General features: G+C 34.7%; 1 protein-coding gene and 1 pseudogene across 1 annotated transcript; both read right to left on the bottom strand.

Moving 5' to 3' along the window:
• Positions 1-1,631: 1,631 nt before the first annotated feature.
• Positions 1,632-2,072, bottom strand: LOC148915779 (secreted RxLR effector protein 161 pseudogene; annotated as a pseudogene).
• Positions 2,073-8,024: 5,952 nt separating this feature from the next.
• On the bottom strand, positions 8,025-8,925 carry LOC148915778 (uncharacterized). The gene is made up of 2 exons (XM_089054199.1): positions 8,907-8,925; positions 8,025-8,326 (listed from the first exon to the last, which is right to left on the bottom strand). The coding sequence occupies exons 1-2, from the start codon at positions 8,923-8,925 to the stop codon at positions 8,025-8,027; spliced, it is 321 nt and encodes a 106-aa protein (XP_088910325.1).
• Between the last annotated feature and the right edge of the window lie 899 nt (positions 8,926-9,824).

Here is a 9,824-nt window from a genome sequence, read left to right as displayed (position 1 = left end):
TAGTCTAAGCGACTTGTTACCCCTACAGCCCCATATAATTCAATTAAGCCCATCCTACACCATTAGCCCAAACCCAATGCCCATTATTGTTAAAATAATATAAACTAGCCTCTCCACATGCGCTTCCGCTCTTCCGAGGGGTTTTTTTTAAAAAAAAATTAAATTTATTTTAGAATTAAAAAAGATAATGGTAGTTATGCTCCATAAAAATAAGATCCATTATCTTATTTATCTTTTAATTTTAATTTTTTTTAACATGAAAAAGTGTGAATTTACCATATTATCCTCATTTAATTAATAATTTCAGTTATTAATGTTTGCATTAACCAAGGGCATTTTCTGGTATTTTGAATGTTTTACCATTCTCTACCTTTTGCTTTATATATATAGATAATTGTAAACAATATGAAAGATTATTTTAGGAGTCACGAATTCTATAGGGTAAATGGAAACAAAATGTTAGTTATTTGGATCTGTTTGGGTTTGTGTGTAATACTTGATAAGCTATAAAATCAAATACACCAACCTTGACTCTCAGCTGCCATTGTCCAGAATAGGAAAGATCTTTTCCAAGAAACCAACAGTGTATGCTTATTCTGATGGGGTGAATCGTGTCAATTCTTTTGAGTAATATATCTGGAAATGCCCCTTGATTCCTTATTAACACGACTTCGAAGACAACTGGTACATTCCAAAATAACGGTTACTCGGACATCTTTACCTTGGCCATGAACCTCCTTTGGTTTATGATTCACTCAATTCTTTAATTTTCCGATCCGAAGTAAGTCTTTGAGTTCTTGATTAACTTGGTCCTTACAATCCCTCAGCGATTAGAAGATCACTTTAATGAGTTTAAGATGTATTACAATTTTACATTCTCCCACTTGATCAATAATCACTTGAGACTCAAAGTTAACCTCTTAATGGCCATGTATAACTCATCACTTCTCTATTCCAAAATCAAGCCCCTGTCATTATCAAAGTTTCACATGGAAATGTCGAAGTTCATTGGATACATAACACCCAAGACTTTTACAATCACACATATGAACCTTTGAAAACACATAACGCTTCCAACTGGATTGAGATCGAGAAACTGTTATAATTGAACTGTAAGAATGTTAGAAAGTCACAACTATTCTTTGCTCACCCTTACAAGATTGCTAAGGTCTTTTATCAAACGATACTTGATTAACTCATTCATGGATGCAAACTGCAAAAACCAAAAGCTAGTACTCTTGCAGTTTGAACTTTAAACCATTTGTTAAAACATAATGGCAATATACGCAGAATGAAAAATCTCCAGACTTATATTATCAAACTGTCATACTGATTAAAATAACAAAAAGAAATTGTAAACTGTAAATTCTAGCTCCCACTGACTCCCACTGACTTTAAGCTTCAAAATTTACTAACAGCCCCATGCTATTAACATGCCTATGAAACGCATGGTTAGGCAGAGATTTATTTAAAGGGTTTGTACCAATATGATTCAAAGTTGTTTAACCATCTCAGATATTTTCTTTGGCTGATAGAAACTTCAACTGCAGATGCCTCATTCTTGATGACCTTCTATTTCCTTGTGCAAAATATACTGCTGCACTATTGTCATTCCACAACTGTATGGGTCTCTACATAGAATCTACAACTTTCAACATAGACATGAAGCTCCTAAGCCACATTGCCAAAGAGGTGGCTTCATATGTTGCCAAAAATTCTGCTTGCATGGTTGAAGTCGACACATATTGCTGCTTAACACTTCTCCAAACTACTGCTCCTTCTGCAAACATAAACACTACTACTGATGTGCACTTTTTGGTATCCAAACAACCAGCAAAATCAGCATCTCCATATCCTTCCAGTCGCAAATCCTCCATTCTTCTATAAACCAGTTTGTATTCCTTAGTTCTCTGTAAATATTTTAACACCTTCTTACTTGCAACCCAGTAAGTTTGTCCTGGATTTGATTGAAACCTTCCAAGGACACTAATGTAGAAAGCAAGGTCAGGTCTAATACAGACTTGTGCATACATTAAGCTTCCTACTAATGATGCATAAGGTTTATCCCTCATCCCATTTTTCTCTTACTCAGTATTAGGAGACTGATCACTGCTCAATTTGTCACCCTTTGACATGGGTGTTAGATATATGCCCTAGAAGCCAATATAAAAATAGATAATACTAGAGAAATAATATATATATATATATAATAATCAAAGGGGCAAGAACGTTGCTTTAGATACATAACATACACAAAGTTACAAGTCCATGGATTAAGATATAAATGAAAAGTGGTCTAAAGAAGTTAGATGAGTTAGATGCACGAGACCATTCCATATATATGAATATCGTATCCTAAAATGTTCCTGGTCATAAGATCACTAATTGGACAATGGTGACTTGCAAAGACTAGTACACATAATGTCTGCTCAATTGGGAGGATGACTAGTCTCAGTCATTCGTGTAGAGACATTGAGACAGATGTGTAGGTGTTCTAGAGAAAATGGAGTCCACTGAACGTGATCAACTATAGAATTCTTGTACGGAAGTCTTACTCATAAGTGTTAAACAAAGAATTCTAAGTTGTGATCATACAAATTAATCCTTAGACCTGAGACATCACAATTGTCTTGTGTATATGTTGTTTCTCTTTCAGAGCACTATACAGTCGTATCAAAATAATGTGACTTAAAGGTGTTCCTCAAGATTCTCAGCATGTACATAGAGACAGGTGAATGTACAATAATGAATCTATGCTCTTAGTAAGAAAAGAGAATACTGTATAGATATGATTCGTGAATCTTTTGCCAAAGTATTGGATGGAAATTGAAACAAGAACGTTTGCAATTTCATCAAATTGAATAATATAATCTAGAGATGTCATATTAGGGATTTTGACACAAGTTTACCATATCCCGAGAATATGACATAGAGTATTGAATTAGAGAAGGATCGAATTGCATTGTAATCACAAACTGACTAGGTTCTCTAAATGAATTCTTTTTAGCTTGGGTAGCCATGACATACTGTTAGGTGTCACTCATGGCTTGTGGAAGCCTTGTAAGAACTAATTATAATTAGCCTTTGCTAATAGAGAGAATTGTATAGAGGGATACAATTCACACTTGATTCAGAGTGAATCATTCATACCCACTGCCTCACTAATTAGAACCTATAAGATTGCACACCGAAAAGGAATCGATTGGGAAATTAAGAAGAGAATGAATGATTATGTGACTTGGTCAAAGTCAATGTGAAAGTTAAAGGTCAAAGTCAAAAGTCAAAGGTCAAAGGTCAAACGATTGACCCGACACTTGACACGGTCAACTAAGGATGACCAGGATCAACACTCGTTAGACAAGTGAGTGATTAAATTAGTTAAGTCATTGGAGTAATTAAATTGATTAGATTAATTTAATTATTCAATTAAAGTTATGAAACTTTAATTAAAGGTCCCATATGACTTGGAAATTCAAAAGGAGTTTGACCATATGGACTTAGGCACCTATGTAGACCAAGATAGCACAAAAGATGACACACATGGGGAGGGGGTGTGGCCTAAGGCATGAGGGTATTTTTGTCACTCTTGCGGCATTTTTGATCCTATAAGTGTGTAGCTATGGTATCCTATCATCCTAGGGTTTTCAAGTTGGTGAAATTGGAAGAGAGAAAACATCAAGCTCTCTCTCCTTAACCTCTTGCATCTATCACATCAAGTGAGGGTGCTAGCACCATTCTTCATTTGTTGTCTACTCATTTTCTCATCCCATTCAATCCTTGGTAAAGAGCTTTGAGGAGGTGCATATCTTTGTATTAGATGTGGTATCCCTAGATATGGCATGCTAGTTGATTTATACTCTCAAAGTTTGGGTGTAGAGTTTTTTGAAATCTCTACACAACACCATTCCCACAATATTCCCTTCAATGGGCACATCACAACCTGTGCAATTATCCATGTTGAATCTATTGAGTATTCTTTCAACATAGCCTTTCTGAGATAAACCTTTTTGAGATAAACCAAGTAACTTTCTTTTCTGTCCCTTATAATTTTGATTCCCAAAACATAGTTGGCTTCTCCTAGATCACTCATGTCAAAATGATTAGATAACATCCTCTTGGTGTCATGAAGTAGAGACAAATTACTGATTGCCAAAAGAATTTCATCAACATATAAAGGCATGAATAAAAAGTATGTTCCATTAAACTTCATATAAATGCATTCATCCAGTGGATTATCAAATAAAACCTTGAGATTTCACTACTTCATCAAATTTCAAATACCACTGCCTTGAGGCTTGTTTTAAACCATAGATAGATTACTATAGTCTGCAAACTAGATCTTCTTCCCCTTTAAAACAAAACCATCTGGTTGCTTCATGTAGATCTCCTCATTGAGGTTTGTTAATGTATGCATTTTGAGTTTTTCTTTTGGCTTCCCTTGACAATTTGGTAATAGGATTTTATTGTTTTTATCAAGCTCAAGTTTAGATTAAGAATAGCTTCTCTAGATGTTCTTAACTAACAACTATCCTATGGATGTTCAAGCAAATTGACAAAGGTAAATTGTGCATTGCATCACATTGCATTAAATTGATTTCATAAAATGATGACTAGTCATCTGTTTCTCGTATGACTAGTCATCCTTGCTCTGTAGGATTTCTAGCTGGATAACCAACTATTTTGTCTTATTCTATTTTCTCTCTCTGCTGCCTTGTACAATTCTAACCTAGGAATTTTGGTATAAAAACAGCCACATTCCTCATTTGGCAGTCGTCACTTTGGGGGACAAGGTTTTGGAAAGTTTCATAGCAAACTTTCGCTCCTTCTTCCTCAAGAGTAACCTTCATATTTCTCATCTTTGAGTTTTCCAAATTGTTTCTTTTTGAAAACTGCATTTGAAATATGAAAACTTCATCTTGCTAGATCAAACACTCTATCATTTATATCTAGGTCAGATTCAAGATTGATTTATTCAAGAGTATGGTTTCTTAAAGAAATTGGTCATTTTCTCCATGAATCCAAATTTCATTTCTGTCTGAGTTAGAGCTTGCAAGCTAGTGCCATGGGATGAACGAGCTGGAGAAGGAGCTGTCATTGCCATGAAGAACTGAGCTTCAGGCTTTGCTAAGTTGGAGAAGAAGATTGCACAAAGGAGGTATAGCTAATCTTCCTAAATATATCTAGGTTTTTCTTGAGCTTGCTTGTGTTCCTTTGTAAGAATCTTTTTCTACTTAGTGGATTGCCTGGTCGGTTGCTGACCCCTAGTTTTTCCCAATGGTGGGTTTCTGGGTGAACAGTTTCTGGTTTCCATCTCTGTAAATTTTCTGGGTTTGTGTTCTTGATAGTTGACTAGTCATCTAGGTTTGTACGGTTGACTAGTCATCTTTTTATGCTGTTTGGTGTTTGCTTGATTATGTTGTCTTCACACATTTTCACCATAGTTGTTGCTAGCACAGGGGATGCCAAGATTGATAGGTCCTTCTGAGTGCCTAGGTTGTCACTAATAATTCTCTAGGCTTGCAGATACATCTTGGTATGCTCTGTGTATGTTATTGTTTGGTATAATTCATATATGACAGTTGACTAGTCATAAGAGTATTTGGTCAAGGTCTAGAGTGTGTGAAGTTTGCTGCGTTCTTGGTTGAATATCTTTTAAATTTACCCCTTGTCACCTAAGTACCAATTTCAAGGTTCCCATTTAAAAAAGCCATCTTAACATCCATTTGATGAAGGTGTAGATCAAAGTGCGCTACCAAAGCCATTATCACCCTAAATGAATCCTTGGTAGAAACTGGAGAAAAGGTTTCATTATAGTCCCTTCCTGTTGAGTGTAGCCTTTTGCCACTAGTCTAGCCTTATATCTATCAATTTTCCCTTGTATATTTTTCTTTGTTTTGTAAACCCACTTGCAGCTTATAGGTTTACAACTCTGTGGCAGTTTGACAAGTTTCCAAACTCCATTCTAGCTCATTGAATTGAATTCAGATTCCATAGCTGCCATCCAATGTTCACTTCTGTCACTTTCCACAGCTTGTTTGAAAGTGATAGGATCCTTCAAGTTGTTGATATCTTGTTCAGCTTCTTGCAAATAAACATAATAGTCATGTGGCAAAGCTGGCCTTCTAGGTCTTTAAGACCTTCTTAGTTCTTGGTTATGAGGTTGTGCCACTTGTATCTCAGGTCTTGCATTTATTTCCTGATCATGGTGGTCATCTTCATGAATTGGTGTGATTACTTTGTTAACAAATGGAATTGCTGTAGTCTCTTTTCCTTGTTTTTCTTTTACTGCAAGTTCCTGATGCTCTAATATTTCATCAAACTCAAATTCGACCCTTTCATTTTCTATATTCTCCTATTCAATGAAGATTGCCCTTTTGTGTCTCTACAAACCTTGTATTGTGCTTTGGACAGTGAAATCTGTAGCCTTTTGTCCTGTTTGGATAACCACACAAAATAACAACTAATTGTCTTTGAGTCAAGTTCTCAAGTGATTAAAACTTGGTTTTCTATTGCACCAGATTTCATAGGGAGTTCTATCGACACTTTTAGTAGGTGTTCTATTAAGCAAGTAATTTGCTATCTTCAAAGCTTCTCCTCATAAGAAATTTGGTAGTGCTATGCAACACATCATGCTTTTCACCATTTCTATCAAAGTTCTATTTCTTCTCTTTGAAACACCATTTTGCTAAGGTGTTCTAGGATTCGTGTACTGAGCCACAATGCCTTCTTGTTTTCTACCTTTCTAAGTGAATTTTCCATAGAACTCTCCACCTCTATCAGACCTCACTACCTTTATCTTCAAATCTAATTGCTTTTCCACTTCAGCTTTGTAAATTTTAAATATGTCTAAGGCTTTTGATTTTTTTTTTCTGTTATCAAATACACATATCCATGCCTTCAGAAATCATTTGTGAAAGTTATAAAATATTTATAACCATCATGTGTATCGATTGGAAAAAGTTCACATATATCAGTATGTATAATCTCTAGCAATTTTTCACTCCTTATTGCTCCTTTCTTTCGCAAGTTTGTCATTTTTCCTTTGCACATTCAATGCAGACTTTATCTTTATCACAGTGATTTAGTGGTGGTAGCATAGATTCTTTGCTTAAGAGGTTCATCCTTTCTTTTGAGATATGTCCAAGTCTTGTATGCCAAAGTGTATATGATTCTTCTGTTCTTAATTGTTTTCTGCGTATCACATTTAAATTTGCAGTGCTTTGATTTGGAGAATTGCAATTTGGACAATAAATTCCATCAACAATAATGCCATTACCAACAAAACTTTTATTTCTTAAAATGGAGAATCCAAACTTATCAAACTCGAACTGTAAGTTTGATTGAACAAGTTTACTAATTGATAAAAGGTTCCTTGTCATAGAAGGAACATAAACTACATCTACTAAATCCAAAATAAAACTAGAATCTAAAACAAGACTAGCTAAACCAATAAATTATACTTTGACTCTTTCTCCATTTCCCACGAACACCTTTAAGCCATCCCTGCTTGGCACCCTCTTGCTTTTGAACCCCTGCAAAGAATTAGGTAGATGAACTGTTGCACCACTGTCTAACCACCATGAATCAGATAAAACTTCAACTATGTTAGATTCATAAACTACTGAAACCAAATTCTTAGCGTTTGCCTTCTATTTTTCAAGCCAATGTTTATACCTTCTACAATCTATCTTCATATGTCCAAATTTTCTGCAGATGAAACATTTGAGGCCTACTGGATTCAGTCCTTTTGAATCTTCTTCCTTCTTATTTTTCTTACCTGCAGTTTTGTTCTTAATAGTCTCCTTGACTTTTGGTTTGGCTTCATGTACAAAATTGACATGTTCCTTAGCTTTCTCCTTTCTTATATTTTTGCTCTTCCTGCACACAGATGCTTGTGAGGTCTATTATTGTCCAGATTTCCTTTTGAGCCACATATGCGCTTTTGAGATGTCTAAAAACATTTGGTAGAGAATTAATAGCAAAGTGTACCATCATTGGCTCGTCTACATTGACATTGAGTGCCTTCAATTTGTTCCCAATCTCGAGCATATTGTGTTAAGAAAATCTTTTGCGTTTTCAGATGCTGTTATGCTCCCTTTAACAGATGGAGAAATTGACCTCTTCATAATTAGGATAGCCATCTTATTTGCCTTGATCCATTTGGCATACTTAATCTTAACTTCTGCAGATGCATTAGCAGCAGGTACCAGAGGAGCATCTTCTTCCAAAACCATTTTATAGTCGAGCAATCCTAAAGCAATTTCCAAGTCCTCTCTCCATTTCTTATATTTTAAGCCAAGGAGAGTCTCAATTGAGTTGTGGTTAACTGAAAACATATAAACATGTATACTTAAAACTTTAGCCCCAAAACTTTAAATTAAATATGTTCGATCCTCACCTTTAGGCAGAGATTCAATCATATTTATCAACCACTGAGGTATGAAGAAATACAAACTTCTTTTGAACAAAATCTTCCTTATCTTTGGATAAGAAAAATTTCATACTAGTTTGTATGCTTCATATCCCATGTTGTTCTACTACAAGTAATTACATGAAGATTTACTCACATCTTTGGACAGAGAGCTATTCCTCCATGTAATTTCTTGTAGCACAATCTTGATTGTGAACTGTTGAATGTATCTAGATCTTGGAGCTTATTTAGTTTGCTTTGGCTTACTAAAAATACTGTAAGAGATATGCATTCAGTGATCAATGCTTTCTCTTGTCACGACAAAGTGATAATCTTTATACTGTTATCGTGACAAGCTTTCTGAAAACTGTTTTGAAACTTGACTGTTTTGTAGAACTTGATTTTCTTGACTCAAAATTGGTTAAATAAGAGATAATATAACATAAAGCTTTGATACCACATGTAATTGATAAGCTATAAAATCAAATACACTAACCTTGACACTCAGTTGCCATTGTCTAGAATAGTCACAAGAACAAGAAGGATCTTCTCCAAGAAACCAACAGTGTATGCTTATTCTGATGGGGGTGAATTTCTAATAGCTAAAGTTGGTTATGGAGGGAGCTCTCTATTTATATGCATATATCTCTTAGAGTTTTGCCCATCAAGGAACTCTAAGAGATGTCCTTAATGCAATAGATGTTGGAGTCCCAATCCTAATAGAGTTAGGAATCCCAAAACCTTTAGATTTCTGTGTAACATATTATCCAAAGCTGCTGGTCGAGTAAGTCTTTGAGTTCTTGATTAACTTGGAGTCCTTGCAATCCCTCAGCGATTAGAAGATCACTTTAATGAGTTTAAGATGTATTACAATCTTACATTGTGTGCCCGGAGAGTTCTAGACTCTATTAATTATTTTCTCGCATTAAAAAAAACGAATTCTATGAAGCTATAATGCTACATTTTCAAAATATATGAAATCTCGTCGTGGACAATTGTAGCTTATAATATATATTTTTTTACATGAATTATGAATGAAAGTACTATTGTTTCATTTTCAATGTTTTTTTCATCCTAATGTTTTTTTTTTGGAAGTTTTACACTATGACCCTTCGATGTAAGATTCTTGAATCCACCACTGCTATGGGATAAACGGAATCAAAATGTTATTATTTTGCAAATATTTGGCTATTCTTACATATTCTAAGGTGAAAACATATAAATAAATAAATAAATAAATAAACCAATTCGTTGAACCATTGTCTTCAAGTTTGTACAGGCTAAATGCGGAAAAAAAAGCATCTTTTAAACCATTTTTGGTTATGATGGAACCTCTTCACCTTAACTCAGTGTAACAAATCCAAGTCTTATTGATTCAATTAAGCAAACAGTTTTCAAGCATAGTTTGAAGTTG

This window comes from Prunus mume, linkage group LG6 (genome assembly GCF_029339155.1).
Source record: "Prunus mume cultivar Tortuosa linkage group LG6, ASM2933915v1, whole genome shotgun sequence".
Taxonomy (NCBI): Eukaryota; Viridiplantae; Streptophyta; class Magnoliopsida; order Rosales; family Rosaceae; genus Prunus; species Prunus mume.
This window is presented reverse-complemented; position numbering and strand designations above follow the sequence as displayed.